At 41.8% G+C, this 22,626-nt stretch overlaps 1 protein-coding gene across 3 annotated transcripts in view; it reads right to left on the bottom strand.

Annotated features, from left to right (window-relative positions):
• The window catches only part of FRMD3 (FERM domain containing 3), a 308,613-nt gene that overhangs the window by 81,408 nt on the left and 204,579 nt on the right, over positions 1-22,626 (bottom strand). For all 3 annotated transcript variants that reach the window (XM_029201749.1, XM_029201748.1, XM_029201750.1), the window contains one exon: positions 10,885-11,008. In XM_029201749.1, coding sequence (XP_029057582.1) covers positions 10,885-11,008 — 124 coding nt within the window. The remainder of the gene's footprint in view (positions 1-10,884; positions 11,009-22,626) is intronic.

The raw sequence follows: 22,626 nt of genomic DNA, 5'->3' as shown, positions 1-22,626 counted from the left end.
ACTGGGGACCCTCATAAATTATTGGTGTGAATGGAGCAACCCCTTCAGCAAACAAGCCACAATTTCCTAGAAAAGCTGAACTTGTGCAAACTCTATGGCACAAGCTTGTGCCCGGTTTCTACACCTAGGTTTGTACCTACACTTAGGGCCTCTTTTACATACACCCCTATGAGAAGTATTCAAGAAGCCATAGTAACTTTGTAATAGCAAAAACCTAGAAACAACCCCAGTGTCAACAGGAGAATGGATACATAAAATGTGACATGTTCATATGATAGAAAATTAATTACACAGAAGCAAAAATGAAGACCTATGGCTGTATGGATCAATGTGAAGAACCTCAAAAACATCAGGTTGGTAGGGGGAAAGTGAGATACACAAATAGAGTATGGTTCCATTTGTATGAAAGTCAAAGGTAGGAAAAAACTAAGCATACATTACTTGTTGATGTATAGAGTACATTTATAAAAGCAAAATAAGAGAATGAATAACCTAAAATTCAGAATAGCATAGAGAAGGGAGGGAGGTAATCTGGAAGGGTCAGGTTAGGAGACTTGAGATCATCTGGTGATGTTCTAATTCATAAGCAGAGTTAGGGGGTCATGGGTGGTTTTTCAACCAATCTTTAAATTATACATATATTGAATATACTCTTTTATATATCATACATTTTCAATGATCAAAAGAGAAACAGTTCCTGCCTTTTTAGTAAAAGAATTATTGGGTGAAGTATTATGCAATCTAAAAGCACCATTAAACTCAACAGACTAGTCAGGAATAGAAGAGATACCCATGCAGAGCAACCTTTTACCAAACTCTCCTGTTCTGAGCAATATATAACTGTTTATATTGTGAAGCAGTATATATATTTTTTTCACTTACTATTCATCAAGGAGGAATTCTTATGCTCATTTTATAGATGAGGATTTTGACACTCAAAGAGGAAAAGTAACTTGCTCAAAGTTACTCAAGTATTAGGTGGAGGAGTGAATGCGAACCCAAGGCAGCCTGATTCCAAAGGGCTTCTCGGGACCTGCGCTACCATCACGACCAACATGATATGGTCCAGGGCCATCTGCCTGCTCTCCTGGATGCCAGGCTGAGCATTTCCAAGTGACATGGTTTCTACTGGTTTTTCTAGAAAGCATTTTCAAATTCTAAACATTTCATGTTATCGGTGTTGAGGCACTCCATCCCAGATGACAGATATTTAGATCTGAATAGAGAGCAGTGATATCTTCTTTTAATCTAGGTCAGAGATCCCCAGACTAGAGTCTGCGGGCTAAACCCGGATCGCCACCTGGTTTTGTACAGCCCTGGGGCTAGAAATGTTTTTTCCATTTTTAAATGGCTTGAAACAATCAAAGAATAATATTTCATGCCCTGTGAAAATTACATGACATTCAAATATCAGTCTCCATAAATAAAGTTTTATTGGAACAAAGACACACCCATTTGTTTGGGTACCATCTGTGGACACTGTCATGCTACGATGGCAAAAAGGAGAGGTTGTGACAGAGACCATATGTTGTGCAAAGCCTAAGATATTTACTAAATGGCCTAGGATAGGAAAAGTTTGCTGAACCCTGATTTAGGAACTGAACACAGGACTAGAAAACAACTGAAGCTGTGTCTGTTTGATTCCATACAATGGAGATTAAAAATAGTACCTATCTCCAAGATTTGGTGTAAAGAATAAGCAGTTAACAGATGTAAAGCCATTAGACTAGTGCCTGACACAGAGCATGCTCTCTCCTCGCCCTCAGAATAGCATTTGTTCCCTTCCTAGCCCTGCACGTGACTGAAATCAGAAATATGACTTCGATTGGAAGTGTCAGGAAGCATGCCAAGATATTTACAGTAGAGCAAAGTCCTCTCTTCAAAATAAAAGTCCTCGAATTGGTATCATTTGCGTTGGTTTTGACTCAGATCTCCAATGCCTAAGCATTTCAAAGACTTAATCTAAAAATTCAGGCATAGAGAAAAGCTACAAATGTTCAGAGAAGGAAAAGAGTTCAAAACCAGTGGAGAAAAGGTAGAGACCCTGATAGCACTAAGATACTCCTGAGTCCCCCTGACTCACTGAGGAGGAAATCATTGAATAGTCAGGTTTTCAGGAAGACATTAAGATCAATTAAACAGAAATTTGTTTTCCTTTCAAATCTCCCACTGGACATTTGTTTCTGGCCAAAACTCTGTTTGGTAATGGAAAATAATGATTTTCTATCCTTTAAATCTGGAACCAGGAATTGTTCTGCTAAGATTAATAGTATCTCTAATGAGTCATTTAGAGATAAAGACCAGTGTTTAGTTGAATTCTTTTTCAAGAACAATTCTCTAAAGATATACTTTTCTAATAAACTAGGTGAGGTCAAGTAATTATGTACTTAGCTATGTATCTCCCTTCTGCCTGTCTTGAAAACTCTTTTGCCAAGAGAAACACTCTCTCTCTTATTGATCCTCCGTTAGCATACCATTACATAGAGTACAAAAACGTACAGCATCCCAAGGATGAATGCAAATTATTAGTGGACGTTAATTGTGGAGTGAGGTGTGGGTCTTGACAGCAATGACTTGGGCTGCTTGGAGCACAGCTGGACAGGGAAGGGGGTGGGTTTGGCTCCACCTGAACCATTTGGGTCTGTGAGCTCCAGAATTAAACTCTTGGGTAAAAGACCAATAGAATGGTCTGCTACCGCAAAGTAGAATTCTCAACTTGAGTTAGGTTAGGTTTTGCTGCAACTTGGTTGCAACTTTAGAGTTTGTTTACCACTGGCTCCAAAGCTTGAAAGTGCACTCAGAACTTGCCTTTCATCAGGGCTTGGGATCTTAGCATCCACAAGACTCTGGAGAGTTCTCCATGCTTTATGGCTTGGCTGCCAACTTTCTGAGCTGCAGGAAATCTCCTCTTCTCTCCAGTCCCACCCACGGCTCTCTGCACCTCAGATGACCATTTTCCTTCCTGTGGTCATGTCCCCCGCCCTTGGCAAGGGATGTCCTGCCCTGGCTGAATGTCTGCAGTGCCTCTGAGGGGTTTCACTCAGCTCTCCTGCCCTGTCTGACGTTGGCATACTGCCCCTCTTCACTCAGTGAAGGCCTGGGGTCCAATGGTGGTGGGAAAGTGCAACTCACTCTGTAGCTGGAGTCTTTGGGGTCCCAATCAGTCAGGTCAGCCCACTCGTGGTCACTAAATTCTTGTTAAAGGTTTGGCTCGTTCCCCTTGCCCCCCACCTCTGGCATATTCCTCCTCCTCCCACCACCACCAGAGGTAAAAGCAACAGCAGGTCTCTGCGGTCCCAGGAAACGCATTCTGGATTTTAGTACCTTTAGGTTTCTTTGCATCCTCAGCTCTCAGATGGGTTTAAAAAATATGACTTTGGGGCTTCCCTGGTGGCGCAGTGGTTGGGGGTCCGCCTGCCGATGCAGGGGACACGGGTTCGTGCCCCGGTCCGGGAGGGTCCCACGTGCCGCGGAGCGGCTGGGCCCGTGAGCCATGGCCGCTGGGCCTGCGCGTCCGGAGCCTGTGCTCCGCAGTGGGAGAGGCCACAACAGTGAGAGGCCTGCGTACCGCAAAAAAAAAAAAAAAAAAAAAGACTTTGTAGTTTATCTAGCTTGTTGGTGCTGTCTTGGTGGTAGGGGGAGACCCCTCTCTCGTGCTTTCCGCATCCTCACTGGAAGTGAGAGTCCCTAGTCTGTCACTTCTAATTCTTTACTTAGGGACATTATCTCTCCTAAGGTCCTTGGGGAACATTAGGGACTGCATCTGTGCAGAGCATTAGATAGAGCACTACAAATTTGGGTGACTGCCATGATATGGGGGAGACATATGGTGATGCTCTGGGACAGGGGCAAGACACATAGAAGAACAGCCACTTAGAAAGACATCAGAGTGCTTTACAGGAACACTTATGTTTCAGGTCAAGTTCTATTGCTTCACAACTGTGTAGCCTTGAGTGAGTTAATTTCTCAGGCCTCCGTTTCCTTATTGGTAAAAGAAGGTGGTTTCAAACAATCCAATGGAGGACTGAGGTGAATTGACTGAGCAGGGATGGTGGCGACTCAGAGAACAAACGATTCTTTTAAAGAGTGCTGCTGCTGTCATGTAGGTGACAGGCATGTTACCAAATCCCCCAGTTGCAAGTAAGCTAGAGCTTTATGGGAGCTGATTCCATTTTCCAAAACTATTATTTGGCCAAAGAACCTACATCTGGGTGAGAGTGTAGTCCAAGGACTGTTATTTTTTTTAATTAATTTATTTATTTTTATTTATTTATTTTTGGCAGAGTTGGGTCTTCACTGCTGCACGCAGGCTTTCTCTAGTTGCGGTGAGCAGGGGCTACTGTTTGTTGCGGTGCGCGGGCCTCTCATTGCGGTGGCTTCTCTTGTTGTGGAGCACGGGCTCTAGGTGTGCAGACTTAGTAATTGTGGCTCGCGGGCTCAGTAGTTGTGGCTCGCGGGCTCTAGAGTGCAGGCTCAGTAGTTGTGGTACACGGGCTCAGTTGCTCTGCGGCATGTGGGATCTTCCGGACCAGGGTCGAACCTGTGTCCCCTGCACTGGCAGGCGGATTCTTAACCTCTGCACCACCAGGGAAGTCCTAGAAAGCTAGACATTTTTGAAACTATAAATCCTTGCCAGGAAGCCATGGCACATGATTTACAGAGATTGTGAGCTTTGAGAAATAAAGAGAGATGCTGACTCTTTAAAATACACTCAGTGTCATTATTACTTCCAGCACAAACCACACTGCATTAGATCATTATGGGGGTGGCTAATCCGATAATTTTTCTGCTCTTTAAGGGCAAGGAATATACTTCATCAAACCGCTTCACCGCCAATTGAGCTTTCTGAATATTTAAAAGCTGATGACCTGTTACTGAAGCTAATCCAAAGGTCTTTGCTTCTAATGAGAAATCTGATGAACTAGCTGAGTAGAAACTCCAGGAAAACCTCCAGAGAAACCTATCATGGTTCCTGATAGTGAAATCAATCTTATTCTTGATCTTCAACCCCCTCTGAGGATCCCCCAGGACTAATGGTATGGGTATTCCCTCTTAACCCAGATGGTCATGATTAAAGCTGTGGAAAACAGAAACCAAAAGAGTCAAAAATAACAACTGTCACGTCCCCTGGGGGTTGTTGCAATGGCTTCCTCCAGCCACCAGAGGGCTCTAGAAGGAGGAATAACCTATTTCTAAGCAGTCCCATTGCTAGGATCTCATCTCTGCATACCAAACTCAAATAAAATCTATAAATTATGAGATTATTTCTTATACATAGTTTTAAAAACAAATATAGATCTTTTGTCTTAAAATTATCTGTGGAGTCAGGATAGTGAAGCAGAAATTGATTCTAGACCTGCTCTACTAGATGTTTAAAACAAAGGTCAGCAAACTAGAACCCATGAATCAAATCCAGTCCACCATCTGTTTTGTCAATAAAGTTTTAGTGAATCACAGCCCACTCATTTATGTATTGTCTATGTCACCCTACAAAAGCAGAGCTGAGTGGCTGCAATAGAGACCATACAGCCCAGAAAGCCAAACAAATTTATTAACCACACCTGATCTAGAAGAATTATTCAGCCTCAGTGAGTTTTAGCATAGACATGTATTCAAAAATGTGAATCATATTGATACATATCTACATTCTCCAGTTCACAGGTTGTTAAGAGGCCCAAAGATGCCTTTATAAAATCTTTCTAAATAAAATTCTATTAGTTATATACCTATTGGAATGGCCAGAATCCAGAACACTGAAAACACCAAATGCTGGTAAAGATGTGGAGCAACAGGAACTCTCATCCATTGCTGGTGGGAATGCAAAATGGTACAGCCACTTTGGAAGACAGTTTGTCAGTTTCTTACAAAATTGAATATACTCTTACCATACAATCCAGCAATGATGCTCCTTGATATTTACCCAAAGGAGATGAAAATTTATGCCCACACAAAAGCCTGTCCATGGATGATTATACCAATTTTACTCATAACTGCCAAGACTTGAAAGCAACCATATGTCCTTCGGGAGGTGAATGGATAAATAAACTGTGGTACATACAACGGAATATATTATTCAGCAATATGAAGAAATGAGCTATCAATAAAAGATGAGCAGGAATCTTAAATGCATATTGCTTAGTGAAAAAAGCTAATTTGAAAAGGCTACATACTGTATGGTCCCAACTGTATGACATTCTGGAAAAGGCAAAACTATGGAGACAGGTAACAGATCAGCAATTGCCACAGGTTAGGGAGGAGGGAGGGATGAATAAGGCAGAGCCCAGAAGGTGTTTAGGGCAGTGAAAGCATTCTGTATGATACTATAATGGTGGATATACGTCATTATACTATTGTCTAAACCCACGGAATATACAACATCAAGAGCGAACCCTAAGGTATCGATGTAGGTTCATCAATTATAATAAATGTTCCACTCTGGTTGGGGATGGATGATGATATGGGGAAGGTTGTACATGTGTTGGGGCAGAGACTATAGGGGAAATCTGTATACCTTCCACTCAATTCTGGTGTGAACCTAAAACTCTTCTAAGAAATAAAGTCTATGAAAACAAAAACTCTATTAGTCAATGAGATTGTGAAGGCCATTAAGAGCTGTTTGACAGATGTTTCCAGTCTGCACCTTCTGGACACCTGATAGAACTGCACTTCCTTGCTGTTGGGTGGGACCATGTGGCTAGTTCTGGCCACAGCGGCAAAGCAGAAGCGATATGTATCACTTCCAAGCTGAAGCAGGACCTTTCACAGCTCTCTTTTTCCCGGCAAACTCAAGTTTGTGACTGACTCGAGTGACAAGGACTAGCACAGCCCCCAGCTGACCTCTGGTGGGTATACAGCAGAGCAATAAGTAAATAAATAAATGAACAAACAAACAAACCTTTCTTGTGAGCTTCTGGAGTTGTTTCCTCAGGAAAATCTAGCTACCTTGACTGGTACAGAGATGATCAATAACTATGATATTATATTTGCAAAACTATGTCTTCTTCCCCCCCGTCAGTCAATGATGTGGCACATCTGAAGAAGCAAAGCTGACCTAGCCACGAACTTCCATCTTCACTCACAAATCTCTTCAACATTTAAAGGAGTCTAAGCACTTAGTCCATGCAAACTCTTACTAAAACCTTGGCCTTATATTTTCAAGCACCCCAAAATTCCAGAGTCTCTCTCTCTCTCTCTTCCCCCTAAAGAACTCCCTTATTAATGCCTGTCTATCAATCCATCTTGGGTCCACCTTCAAGCACTGTGTAGCCTCCTAAGGAGGAAAGTTCTTCCGCCCTGATTCATTTTCTCCCAAGAATCACAGCTTTAGTACCTTCCACAGAGAGCACAGGAGAAGAAGGATTCTAATCAAGTAAAAAGGCTGGAGAAGATTGTGAACCCACAGAGCTAATCCTGTTTATCAGGCAAATCATGGTCATTTCTGCTAATGTCTGAGTGTCTCTATTGGCATCTCTTTTGTTTTCTTCCTTGACTGGGTCAGAAACCGGGTAGGGAGCAAGAGGTTATTTGGGCGGGGGAGGGGGGAGCAGGCTCAAACCCCAACAAAGGCCAACTGGAAACCATTCAGGAAGTTTCCATAACAACAGATCATTGATCACGCATTATCCCTTTGCTGTGTGGGAGGGTCATGAGTGCTGTGATAACCTTGGAGAGTAAGATGGTAACACCTTGGTGCAGCCTCATATGGGTCTCTTCCATCTGTGACTCCTTCCTGGAACTGTCAGGTTTGCAGAGCAATCCAACCAGAGGTCCAATTCCCACACAAGAAGATTGATACTTTCATGACCTGTGTGCAAAGGGCTCGCTGATCCCCCAGGGCAACCTCAGTCTCTGTAGCAGGTTTCCAACCGATTCTATTGATAGAAAGCCCCTTCTCTTCTGCATTGTCAGCTTGCCTGCTCTTCTTATCGTTCCATCCAAACCTGAACTCTCTCTCTGCTGCATTGATGCAGAAGGAAACACATGACTACTTAAGGAGAAAAAGGAGCAAAAACACATAGGAAAATACCCTCTGAATGTCTCTTTTCAATATCACAGGATATCTGGCTGTTTCATCCTCCAGACATACAACTTTGACTTCTTCACAAGGGCTTTCTGGGTGTTACAAATGTGTTGGGCAACAGGAAAGCAGCTTTGGCCAAGCCATGGAGTTTACTTCCAAGGTCTACAAACCATAGCTGACTGTTGACCCTGTCTATTCTCTAGATGCATGAAGACTACTTTCAAGGTTGTCAACAGATTCAAATGCTGGCACAAGGTCCAATCTACAGCTTTCTTATTATAAAAAACAATCTGGAATCTTCTTGGCTCCACTCATTTGCTCATGAAATCCAGTGGGTCACCAAGTCTTCCTGCAACGTCTCTCAAAATCCTCTTCTTTCAGTTTTCTCTACTCCAATTCTTGTTCAGGTCCCCAGCATGTCTTGCCTGGATGACAGCTCTAACTGATCCTCCTGCCAGTCTCCACCCTCTGGGCCACTGCCATCATGATCACTGTGGAACATCAATGTGACTACCAGGTTGCCTTATGGCTGCTCAGCACGGGGGATAAGAGCATGGGTATGAGTGTCAGGTAAGAGCAAGGTTCAAGTCCTGACTCTGCTACTAACAGTGCAAGTCCTTCAGCCACTCCAGGCTGTGCTTTCTTCACCTCAGACAGGGAACAACAATAGCACAAACCTCGTAGAGTTTGGCAGGACTGAGTGGGGCGATGCATGTAAGGCTCTTAGCACAGTGCTTGGCATCCAGTAAGAGCTCAATAAACGTTCATTATCAGGCTTCTCCGGTGGTGCAGTGGTTAAGAATCCACCTGCCAATGCAGGGGACATGGGTTCAAGGCCTGGTCTGGGAAGATCCCACATGCCGCGGAGCAACTAAGCCTGTGAGCCACAACTACTGAGCCTGTGCTCTAGAGCCCGCGAGCTGCAACTACTGAAGCCCGTGTGCCACAACTACTGAAGTCTGTGCACCTAGAGCCTGTGCTCCGCAACAAGAGAAGTCACCGCAATGAGAAGCCCGTGCACTGCAACAAAGAGTAGCCCCCGCTCGCCACAACTAGAGAAAGCCGGCGCACAGAAACAAAGACCCAATGCAGCCAAAAATTAAATAAATTTATATATCTATATATATAAAATGTTTATTATCATATGTTCTGAGCGTTTGAGACCCTTCAAATTCTGGTCACAGCAGACCGTTCAATCCCCTTTCCCTACCAATCTGCACAGTGGATGTGACTCTGCTTCATCCAGAGCGTCTCACCCTGCGCTGCTCAGACACTGCTGGTCGACAAGCCCTCGACTGAAGCACGGGAACTTTACTTTTACCTCTAGCATGTTTGTTCCCAAATTGTAAAAAGAGTAGGCAGACTGTCATATTTTCAACAAAGCTTTCATTGGGAGACAATACCCTAAAATTACCCGTAGAGATGGTATGTTGCTTTCTGAAATCTGTACAATTTTTGATGTCTAATCATCTTTACCTCTTAAGGACAAGGGTCATCTTTTTTAATTTTTTGCGGTACGCAGGCCTCTCAACTGTTGTGGCCTCTCCCTTTGCAGAGCACAGGGTCCGGACGCGCAGGCTCAGCGGCCATGGCTCACGGGCCCAGCCTCTCCGCGGCATGTGGGATCTTCCCGGACCGGGGCACGAACCCGTGTCCCCTGCATCGGCAGGGGGACTCTCAACCACTGCGCCACCAGGGAAGCCCCAAAGGTCATCTTTTAAAAGCTGAACTGTGCTGCCACCTTTGATGCCCACATGTACACTCTTCTCAGAATTACCAGCAGGGGGAGTGCCTGCATAAAGCAGGGATCTCAGCACTCCCTCTCAAGGGGACAGTCATTTGTTCCAGGATTCATAATCCAGTGAGACTATGGGGGGTTTTTTGGGGTTTTTTTATAATTACCAGAAGCACAGAAGATGGGAGCATCTCAGCACGCACAGTTCTTCATCCGTACTTGTCATAGCACAGCCCAGGCTTGCTACGATTATCAAAATGAATTTTCTGTGATTTGCAGGGATCTATATTCTAGTTACAGATTAGGATACCTGAGTTACCTGGATTCCAAATTGGTGATGATTCCTATTCATGCTTCATTTCCTTCCTGGTAGCCTATGCAGAACAGAAGCATCACAATGCTCCAGGGCACAGACTCTAGAGCCAGGCTGCCTAGATTCAAATCCAGCCTCTGTCACTTGCTAGCTGTGTGATCCTGGGTAAAATGCTTAATCACTCTGCGCCTCAGTTTCCTCATCTGTAAAATGGGAACAACCATGGCACCTATCTCCTAAGTTGTTGCGAAGATTAAATGAGTCAGTATGCACAAGTACTGAGAACAGTGCCTAGTCCACAGTGAATAAATACTGTATGTGATTTTGCTACTCGTACTCCTCTGTAGTTATCAATCGTCCTGCAGCATCACAGACAAGGAAGAGGGAAGCAAATGCTGAATCTGTCATCTTGCAAGCAGCTCAGCAAAGGAAACCTTGTCAACGGACTCTACTCTACTTGGAGTCAAAGCTTTCAACAATGGCCACAGGAAGGGAAGAGGCAATGCAAAATTCAAAATAGAAAGGATTACTTATTTATCCTAGATTTCATGTTCACAAACCCAGGGTTGTTAAAACCCAGAAGAAACTATATGGCTCTAATAACTGCTGATGGTTCATAAACAGCCACACAGGGGACCCCACATTATTGAGATTGTCACTGATGGAGGACCTTGACAGTGCCCAGAAATACTGACCTGCCACCTGAAAGAGTCTACCCATACATTACAAATATTCTTCACAACACGATTTGCACTTTCCCTGCAATAAGAACACTTTCTCACCTCTATCATTTCTACAAATGGGTACCCCTATTACCTGAGTTCATTTTTATGAATTTCCACTATTTTTCTTTCCAGCTTCTGTGACTGCTTGGGGAAAATCTCGAACTCACTGATGTAATTCTCAGGATGCTCGTCAGGATCATAGTCACCGAGCTCAGCTGTAAACAGAAAAAAAAAAAGAGAAAAAGAAAGGTTAAAAACAACAAGAGCAGTGTCCTTGTCCCCACACTGAACCACAGCCCACCCCTGCCTCTTCCGGAGACCTTCCAACACTAGAAGCAATATGGCAACTTCTGTCAAGCCAGAAAGATAAACGTTTGGGTTGCTTTGGCTGTGTGGCTAACAGGGTCTTTGTGCTGTGGCCGGGTGTGAGGCCTGAGCCTCTGAGGTGGGAGAGCCGAGTTCAGGACATTGGTCCACCAGAGACCTCCCAGCCACACGAAACATCAATCGGCAAGAACTCTCCTAGAGACCTCCATCTCAACGCTAAGTCCCAGCTCGACTCACGACCAGCAAGCTCCAGTGCTGGACACCCCATGCCAAACAACTAGCAAGACAGGAACACAACCCCACCCATTAGCACAGAGGCTGCCTAAAATCATACTAAGTTCACAGACACCCCAAAACACGCCACGGGAAATGGTCCTGCCCACCAGAGAGACAAGATCCAGCCTCACCCACCAGAACACAGGCACTAGCCTCCTCCACCAGGAAGCCTTACACAACCCACTGAACCAACCTTACCCACTGGGGGCACACACCAAAAACAACGGGAACTACAAACCTGCAGCCTGTGAAAAGGAGACCCCAAGCACAGTAAGTTAAGCAAGAGAAGACAGAGAAATACACAGCAGAGGAAGGAGCAAAGTAAAAACCCACCAGACCAAACAAATGAAGAGGAAATAGGCAGTCTACCTGAAAAAGAATTCAGAGTAATGATAGTAAAGATGATCCAAAATCTTGGAAATAGAATAAATACAAGAAATGTTTAACAAGGATCTAGAAGAACTAAAGAGCAAATAAACAATGACGAACAGCACAATAAATGAAATTGAAAATTGTCTAGAAGGAATCAATAGCAGAATAACTGAGGCAGAAGAATGGATAAGTGATCTGGAAAATAAAATAGTGGAAATAGCTACCACAGAGCAGAATAAAGAGAAAAGAATGAAAAGAATTGAGGACAGTCTCAGAGACCCCTGGGACAACATTAAATGCACAAAAATTCGGATTATAGGTGTCCCAGAAGAAGAAGAGAAAAACAAAGGGACTGAGAAAGTATTTGAAGAGATTATAGTTGAAAACTTCCCTAATATGGGAATGGAAATAGTCAATCAAGTCCAGGAAGCACAGAGAGTTCCATACAGGATAAATCTTAGGAGAAACATGCCAAGACACATATTAATCAAACTATCAAAAATTAAATACAAAGAAAAAATATTAAAAGCAGCTTTTATACTATTTATATTATAAAATTAAATATTATATAATTCCTATAATATAAATTATATTATATTTTTAATATAAAAATATTAAAAGGGAAAAACAACAAATAACATACAAGGGAATCCCCATAAGGTTCACAGCTGATCTTTCAGCAGAAACTCTGCAAGCCAGAAGGGAGTGGCAGGACATATTGAAGGTGATGAAAGGGAAAAACCTACAACCAAGATTACTCTACCAAGCAAGGATCTCATTCAGATTCGACGGAGAAATTAAAACCTTTAAAGACAAGAAAAAGCTAAGAGAATTCAGCACCACCAAACCAGCTTTACAACAAATGCTAAAGGAACTTCTCTAGAAGAAGAGAAGGAAAGACCTACAAGAGAAGGAAAAGACCTACAATAATAAACCAAAAACAATTAAGAAAATGGTAATAGGAACACACATATTGATAATTACCTTAAATATAAATGGATTAAATGTTCCAACCAAAAGACCTATGTCTGTCTGAATGGATACAAAAACAAGACCCATATATATGCTGTCTACAAGAGACCCACTTCAGACCTAGGGACACATAAAGACTGAAAGTGAGGGGATGGAAAAAGATATTTCATGCAAACGGAAATCAAAAGAAAGCTTGAGTAGCAATTCTCATATTAGACAAAATAGACTTTAAAATAAAGACTATTACAAGAGACAAAGAAGGACACTACATAATGGTCAAGGGATCAATCCAAGAAGAAGATATAACAATTGTAAATATTTATGCACTCAACATAGGAGCACATCAATAGATAAAGCAAATGCTAACAGCCATAAAAGGAGAAATGGACAATAACACAAACATAGTAGGGGACTTTAACACCCCACTTTTACCAATGAACAGATCAGCCAAAATGAAAATAAATAAGGAAACACAGGCTTTAAATGATACATTAAACAAGATGGACTTACTTGATATTTATAGGACATTCCATCCAAAAACAACAGAATACACTTTCTTCTTAAGTGTTCATGGCATATTCTCCAGGATAGATCATATCTTGGGTCACAAATCAAGCCTTGGTAAATTTAAGAAAATTGAAATCGTATCAAGTATCTTTTCCGACCACAACACTATGAGACTAGATATCAATTACAGGAAAAAAAACTGTAAAAAATACAAACGCATGGAGGGTAAGCAATACACTACTAAATAACCAAGAAATCACTGAAGAAGTCAAAGAGGAAATGAAAAAATACCTAGAAACAAATGACAATGAAAACGTGACGGCCCAAAACCTATGGGATGCAGCAAAAGCAGTTCTAAGAGGGAAGTTCACAGCAATACAATCCTACCTCAAGAAACACCTCAAATAAACAACCTAACCTTACACATAAAGCAATTAGAGAAAGAATAACAAAAAAAAAACCTAAAGTGAGCAGAAGGAAAGAAATCATAAATATCAGATCAGAAATAAATGAAAAAGAAATGAAGGAAACAATAGCAAAGATCAATAAAACTAACAGCTGGTTCTTTGAGAAGATAAACAAAATTGATAAACCATCAGCCAGACTCATCAAGAAAAAAAGGGAGAAGACTCATATCAACAGAATTAGAAATGAAAAAGGAGAAGTAACAACCAACACTGCAGAACTACAAAGGATCATGAGAGATTACTACAAGCAACTCTATGCCAATAAAATGGACAACCAGTAAGAAATGGACAAATCCTTTGAAAAGCACAACCTTCTGAGACTGAACCAGGAAGAAATATAAAATATAAACAGAACAATCACAAGCACTGAAATTGAAACTGTGATTAAAAATCTTCCAACAGACAAAAGCCCAGGACCAGATAGCTTCACAGGCGAATTCTGTCAAACATTTAGAGAAGAGCTAACACCTATCCTTCTCAAACTCTTCCAAAATATAGCAGAGGGAGGAACACTCCCAAACTCATTCTACGAGGCCACCATCACCCTGATACCAAAACCAGACAAAGATGTCACAAAGAAAGAAAACTCCAGGCCAATATCACTGATGAACACAGATGCAAAAATCCTCAACAAAATACTAGCAAACAGAATCCAACAGAAAATTAAAAGGATCATACACCATGATCAAGTGGGGTTTATCCCATGAATGCAAGGATTCTTCAATATACACAAATCAATCAATGTGATACACCATATTAACAAGTTGAAGGATAAAAACCATATGATAATCTCAATACAGGCAGGAAAAGCTATCGACAGAATTCAACACCCATTTATGATAAAAACTCTCCAGAAAGTAGGCACAGAGGGAACTTACCTCAACATAATAAAGGCAATAAGTGATAAACCCACAGCAAACATCATTCTCAATGGTGAAACTGAAACCATTTCCACTAAGATCAGGAACAAGACAAGGTTGCTCACTCTCACCACTGTTATTCAACATCGTTTTGGAAGTTTTAGTCACAGCAATCAGAGAAGAAAACAAATAAAAGGAATCCAAATCAGAAAAGAAGACATAAAACCGTCACTGTTTGCAGATGACATGATATATACATAGAGAATCCTAAAGATGCTACCAGAAAACTAATAGAGCTAATCAATGAATTTGGTAAAGTAGCAGGATACAAAATTAATGCACAGAAATCTCTTGCATTCCTATACATTAATGATGAAAAATATGAAAGAGAAATTAAGGAAACACTCCCATTTACCACTGCAACAAAAAGAATAAAATATCTAGGAATAAACCTACCTAAGGAGACAAAAGACCTGTATGCAGAAAACTATAAGACACTGATGAAAGAAATTAAAGATGATACAAACAGATGGAGAGATAGACCATGTTCTTGGATTGGAAGAATCAACATTGTGAAAATGACTCTACTACCCAAAGCAGTCTGCAGATTCAGTGCAATCCCTATCAAACTACCAATGGCATTTTTCACAGAACTAGAAAAAACTTTTTCACAATTTGTATGGAAACACAAAAGATCCCAAATAGCCAAAGCAACCTTGAGGGGAAAAAATGGAGCTGGAGGAATCAGACTCCCTGAATACAGGCTATACTACAAAGTTACAGTAATCAAGAAAGTATGGTACTGGTACAAAAACAGAGATATAGATCAATGGAACAGGATAGAAAGCCCAGAGATAAACCTAAGCACATATAGTCACCTTATCTTTGACAAAGGAGACAAGAATATACAATGGAGAAAAAACAGCCTCTTCAATAAGTGGTGCTGGGAAAACTGGACAGCTACATGTAAAAGAATGAAATTAGAGCACTTCCTAACACCATACACAAAAATAAGCTCAAAATGGATTAAAGAGCTAAATGTAAGGCCAGACACTATAAAATCTTAGAGGTATACACTGATGTGTATAAAATTGATGACTAATAAGAACCTGCTGTATAAAACAATAAATAAAATTAAATTAAAAAAAAAACTCTTAGAGGAAAACATAGGCAGAAGACTCTTTGACATAAATCACAGCAAGATCCTTCTTGACCCACCTCCTACAGAAATGGAAATAAAAACAAAAATAAACAAATGGGACCTAATGAAACTTAAAAGCTTTTGCACAGCAAAGGAAACCATAAACAAGACAAAAAGACAACCCTCAAAATGGGAGAAAATATTTGCAAACAAAGCAACTGACAAAGGATTAATCTCCAAAATATACAAGCACTCATGAAACTCAATATCAAAAAAGCAAACAAACCAATCCAAAAATGGGCAAAAGACTTAATTAGACATTTCTCCAAAGAAGATATACAGATGGCCAACAAACACATGAAAGGATGCTCAGTATCACTAATCATTAGTGAAATGTAAGTCAAAACTACAATGAGGTGTCACCTCACACAGGTCAGAATGGCGATCATCAAAAAATCTACAAACAGTAAATGCTGGAGAGGGTGTGGAGAAAGGGAACCCTCTTGCACTGTTGTTGGGAATGTAAATTGATACAGACACTATGGAGAAGAGTATGGAGATTCCTTAAAAAACTAAAAATAGAACTACCATACGACCCAGCAATCACACTACTGGGCATAAACCCTGAGAAAACCGTAATTCAAAAAGAGTCATGGACCACAACGTTCATTGCAGCTCTATTTACAACAGCCAGGACATGGAAGCAACCTAAGTGTCCATCGACAGATGAATGGATAAAGAAGATGTGGCACATATATACAATGGAATATTACTGAGCTATGAAAAGAAACAAAATTGAGTTATTTTTAGTGAGGTGGATGGACCTCGAGTCTGTCATACAGAGTGTAAGTCAGAAGGAGAAAAACAAATACCATATGCTAACACATATATATGGAAGTTAAAAAAAAAAAAGGGTTCTGAAGAGTCTAGAGGCAGGACAAGAATAAAGACGCAGATGTAGAGAATGGACTTGAGGACACGGGGAGGGGGAAGGGTAAGCTGGGACAAAGTGAGAGAGTATCACTGACATATACACACTACCAAATGTAAAACAGATAGCCAGTGGGAAGCAGCCGCATAGCACAGCTTGGTGCTTTGTGACCACCTAGAGGGGTGGGATAGGGAGGGTGGGAGGGAGACGCAAGAGGGAGGGGATATGGGGATATATGTATACGTATAGCTGATTCACTTTGTTATACAGCAGAAACTAACACACCATTGTAAAGCACTTATACTCCAATAAAGATGTTAAAAAAAAAAAAAAAAAAAACAAGAGCAGGGTGTACACGGAATGGCTCCCACCACCCAAAAGAAGATCATGGAACAAGCTCACCCAACGAAATGTGTTTGTATCCGTGGAAAGACCACAACCTGAGTGTCTAGAAGGTCATATTCTAGTTCAGATTTAGCTGTGTGTGCTTGGGCACTTGCCGAACTCTCTGGGTCTCATTTTCTTCATCTACACAATAAAGGAGTTTAAATCATTGTTTCTCAAAGAGGCACTATTGGCATTTGGGCAAATAAACAATTCTTTATTGTTTCAGACCTTCCAAGGCATGGTAAGACATTTAGCACTGCTACCCTTCAGGTACTAAACGCTGGTGGCACATCCAGATATTATGACCACCAAAAATGCCTTCCAATGTTTCCAAATGCTCCCCACAATAGGAGGTGTTACCACCTCTAGCTGGAAACCACTGGGTGCTCCTCAAGTTTCCTTTCACAGTTAATTTTCTGAGTCGAGGAATTCCCTGGCTGGAGCTGCTAGCTCTGAGATTTGTGCAGGTGTGGCTCAATCAATGAAAAATCACAACATAAAGGTACCCAAGAGGATTGTACTTTAAAATAAATGGATTGCTCTTCAAATTAAAGAGTGTGTATCAAAGTATGGCTGAGCATCCCAGATTAAAGTTGTTGCCAGGTTCTAATATAGGGTACGTCCAGAGGGTCTTTAAGGGTAAAAAGAAATGCCTGCACATCTCTGAGCACCCAGAGGGTCTATGAGAAGATGGACCTAGGATATGCATCGAGCAGAGCCTGAAGCAGCAAAGGTGATGCTCTTGCAGTGGGAATACTTTGTCCTGATTCCACAAGCTTGCTAAGGAGAATGAGCCAGAAGGGGCAAGTATCTCAGGCAGAAATGGCCCAGGAAAGTAGATTAAAAATGGTGGGAAAATGGTACTGAGGAACTTGATCACCAACATGACTTTGAAGTAGATAGAAATCAAAATGCCTTAAGCACATCTGCAAAATCACATCCAACTCAGTAATTTGTATCTACTGTCTCTTCATTGTTGAATCATGTAATGACTGTAAAAGGATAAAACTGGGAGGAAAGCAAAGCTCTTTAAAGCTTCTTAATAGAGCTCAAATTACAGAGTTCTGAAAACAACTTAAAATATATACCACCGGAGGAAGACCCAAATAAGACCCAAAATGCCATCAGCCATAGAGGGGAAACTGATTAATTTGATCATATCAAAATAAAAATATTTCTGTTCATTAAAGGACATAGTCAAAATAATAGATAAGTTGAAATAACATATTTGCAAAATCTAAATCTGACAAAGGCTAATATCTAGAATAAAGAAAGAACCCCTACAAATCTATAAGTACATGGGCAGGAATTCCAATAGGAAAATGGTCAAGGAATATCAACAGCCAATTCATAGAAGGGGAAACCCAAAGGCCTCATGTATGGAGAGCTGCCCAAACTCATCAGTAATGAGAGCTGTACAAACCCAAACTAGAAGATGTCACTTTACACCTATGAGGTTAACAAAAAGTTTAGGAAGCCGGATGATTCTATGTGTTGGCAGGGACATGAAGAAATAGAAGTACTTGTACACGTCCGAAGATTCTTGGTGCACGTAGCTCTTCTAGAGAGCAAGCTGGGAGTATTTAGCCTAATATTATTACCCAGCAATCCATTTCTGGGTGTATATTCTAAAAAACTCTAGGTGTGAAAAAAGATATGGGGCAACTCGGGTGTTCATTATTGCTGGGAGCAGTAAATAGCACATGGGCAATGCACCCTACTGGATACTCTGTAGCAATTAAAAGCAACAAAATAGATGTATACCCAGAAATGTGAATAGATTCCTCAGTGTTCTGAGCATATAAAGGAAGGATTAAATGTGTTCTATAGCCCCATTTAATTTATGAAACTTAAGAGTATATACACACAAGACAATACTAATCATTTTACGAGGATGTATTCCAAGTCAAAGATATACATGAACCCAGTTGTTGCCTTTAGGAACAGAAATGGAGAATAATGAAAAAAGGGAAATCAATCAATCAATAGATGGGACCAGTGATGAAAAGTGAGCCACGAAATGATGATTAACTCAATCTAAGTTTCAAAAGAAACACACATAACACACCTAGACATACACGCAAACACACACACATACACATGCCCCTGTGAGCTGGCTATGGACCCCAAAATTTAGGGGACGGTATAACCCAATGCCTGCTTTTCCACAGGGCATGGACCACTGATATTAAACTAGGCCATGTCCAATGCAATGTCACCTTGCACAGTTGATGGGTGGTGTTGTTTGTGCTTGTCTTGTTTTGGGTGGGCATTTCTCTTTCCAGGAAAACTTGTGAAGTACAATGGCCTTGGACTGCTAAACATAGCGAATAAGTAGCCTGGCAAATGTCAGCGAACTAGAGAAGAAATGCCATGGAAACTGCACAGGGTTGCTGACAAGGTAAATGTCGAGGTTTCCCCTATCACATGCCCAGCTTTCTTGTTCCTTAAAGCTTATCTTTAACTCTGACTTCACCTGAAGCAAAAAGCCGTTTATAAATGATTAAGGACTTCTAACTTCAAATTTTGTTTTCCATAGAGGAGTTGGATAAGGAGCCTGTGGTTCTCTCTCCCACATGTGACGATGAGGGTAAAGTTACAACAAATAACATACAGTACATGGGATGGCTTGCGAGAATTTAAATTAAGATGACATTAAATTAAAATTAAAGAGAATTTAATTGTCAGCAAAATCCAAAGAGTTGAAGCAAAAGGATGAGTGTGATCAGGTGACGGTAAGTACAAAGGGCAAGCATGACAATGGCATTTCCCCTGGTTTGGAGAGGACTCACTCCAAAAGAACTTGAGATATAGGACGTTACAGCCCCAGGGTCAACTCCTTTGGGAACCTTCCCTGACTACCCTTGCTGAGTGGGGGGCCCTCCTGGGCTCAGAGCAGGGACCCTGTGTGTCCCTCTGTTTAGAGATTAACACATCATCACAGCTTCCTGTTTACTTGTCTGTCCCCATCCCCCTACAGGGACTTCACATTGCAGTGGCCTGCCACCTAGGAGCTCTTCAATAAATGTTGAGAAAACACATGACAAATACATGGATGAGGTAGTGAAGCAACCACTCTTTCCCAAGTATAGAAATAAAGCATACATTGGTGCAATTTAGGCAAGTGCCCTAGTTCACTTAACATATTTAGTGGAGAACTTACTGTGTGCCAGACATGGGGGTACTACAGTGAAAAAGACCCCCAGAGTTCTACTTCCATGGAATTTAGATCCTACATAAGGGGCAATGCATAATAAGCCCCCAAACAACTCAACAAGATAATTTCAAATATAAGTGCTTAAAAGACAACAGAACAGGGGCATGAGAAAGAAATGATGTGCAGAGAGAGGCTACTTCAGTAGTCCAGGAAGACTTCTCAGAGGAAGTGACATCTGAACGGAGTTCTGAATATCAAGACGGAGCCACAGACCCACAGGGATTGCACACACCAGGCAGAGGAGATAAGAACAGTAACCCTGCCATATTGCTGTTTTGTAGAAGGAACAGGAAAGATATTTGTATCAAGAAAGAACATAAATAGATTCCTAGGGCTTCGCGTATTTGTTTTGCAATTGGTATTATGAAGACAGTGCAAAGCGTGTATTGAATATGCTCATTGTATTCAGTGTGTACGGTGGCAAAACGCTGGGTGGCTGCCTGTTTTATACAGTCAGAATATTCTGAAGCTTAAAACATGCTCCTTCAAAGAGTGTTAGCAAACAAGAGGCCAGTAAAAAGTCACATGTCCTCTGCTTTCTAATCATTTACTCCACATTCCCTATCGCTCTCTGTAAGCGTAAGCACTTCTGACAAAGCAGATGTATATCTGCATTTGTAATGATCTCTAGAGCTGCTGTAATACCACCCCGAGCATCAGAGGACTTGATGAATCCAGCTTTTACTGGATTTGCTACAAATGGTCCATGGACACTGCTGCGTTTTAGAGCTGAAAGGTTTTCTTGAGGTCTGTCAGTTCCCTTCCAACTCTACTCTCTCGACAGCATCTGTGAGTATGGTCAGTGATAACAGCAACGAGGGATAAAATAGGGCCCTGATCATCTGGATGGAGGCTTTGTGGCTTTATTTCAAACATAAACCAGGATGGAGAGTTTTCCCATTACAGATCCATATTGAGCTTGTCCTTGGACAACTGACCATGATTCACTAATGCCTAAATGCATCCTGAAATCCTCAAATGCCAGTCTGTTGCTTGGATTAGTATCGATTTGCTTTATCCCTCATGGAAGACAGTGCACCCTAACTAGGAACGTGCAGTCTTCACAGGGAAGAAGAACTTTGGGGTTTGAACATTCCTTAGCTCTATATAAGAGAGGCAGCTTTCAGAAGCACACACTCCACCTTGGGACAGATGGAAGGCCTATTTCCCATCAGGCTATCACTGTCATTCTAACTTTAAACTTGAGTATCTCCAAGGGTTTTTAACACCACTGCTAAAATCTGCTGAGTGGCACTAGGTCGCTCCCAGAGGATGGGGAAAAGCAACACAGATAGACTTCAGAATTCTCAGAGAGCACACACACCTGGAAACAGGGTCCTAGGAACTATTTCACAGCACAGAGCATCCCGTGGGGACAGTGGTGAGTGACAGTGAAACCCCCAGGAGAATGATGGGTGTCTCTCTTAAGCTGTGAATGAAGGTTGGAATTGTGATCAGACAGACGATTGTCATGATCCGCTTATGACCCCATCATAAGCTTCTTCATTATTTCAGATCCTTTATAAGGGTGACATGCTCACTTGGTAACCTCTCTCTCTCTCCCATTGTCCTCACCTGCTTCCTTCCTTCTCCCCTCCATCCTTCCTCTCTTCTCCTAGTTCCCCTCTCCACCCTCCCCTTCTCTCATAAACATGTCATCAGCATCCATGCTACAAATGGCTGGAACACCTGAGTCCCTCCAAGCAGGCCCTGCTGCCAGCTGCCTCCCAGCTGACCCAGGGGAACGGAACATCTGAGTCGTTCTTCACTTGGGTCCTGGGCCCGTCCCCATGACGATGCTCTGCCTTGGGCTCTGGAGACAGCCTTCTCTCAAACACTTTTTTCTTACAGGTCGAAACATCCAGAAGCTTACCCTGGGTCCTATATGCTTGCTGCTTCCCAATGCCCCACCCTCTGGGGCTTGTTCAACCCTGAGAATAAGTCTCATGAAATTGTCACACAAGTATGACCACCTTCATTCAATATATGAAGACACCGAAGCTTAAAGAGTTTAAATCATTTGTCTATGGTGAAATAACCAGGAAATGGGAATTCAGGTTCAAACTGTAGAATGACGGGCTGTGAGCCTGATGCTCTCCTCACCATACTGCATGACGAGAAAAGCTGAAGCATTAGATACAGTGCACACATAGACACATACTACTCATGTGAATACATATGTATAAATGCTTTGATATTTCACTTCAAAGGTTTGAAAGGACACCCCTTTGACACCTACCTTCCTGGACACAGATCCCCCGCTCAATATACCCATCACGCCCCACACCTGGTGGTCGGAGCTCAGAGCACAGAACACCCCATATCGCTTCGGAGCTTCTTATAAAGTCAAGCATTCCAGCCCCTTTGAAACAGAGT

Source organism: Monodon monoceros, unplaced genomic scaffold (assembly GCF_005190385.1).
Source record: "Monodon monoceros isolate NGI ecotype Baffin Bay Population unplaced genomic scaffold, NGI_Narwhal_1 Super_Scaffold_5, whole genome shotgun sequence".
Classification (NCBI taxonomy): domain Eukaryota; kingdom Metazoa; phylum Chordata; class Mammalia; order Artiodactyla; family Monodontidae; genus Monodon; species Monodon monoceros.
The sequence above is the reverse complement of the archived record's forward strand: the minus strand, read 5'-3'. Positions and strand labels throughout refer to the sequence as shown.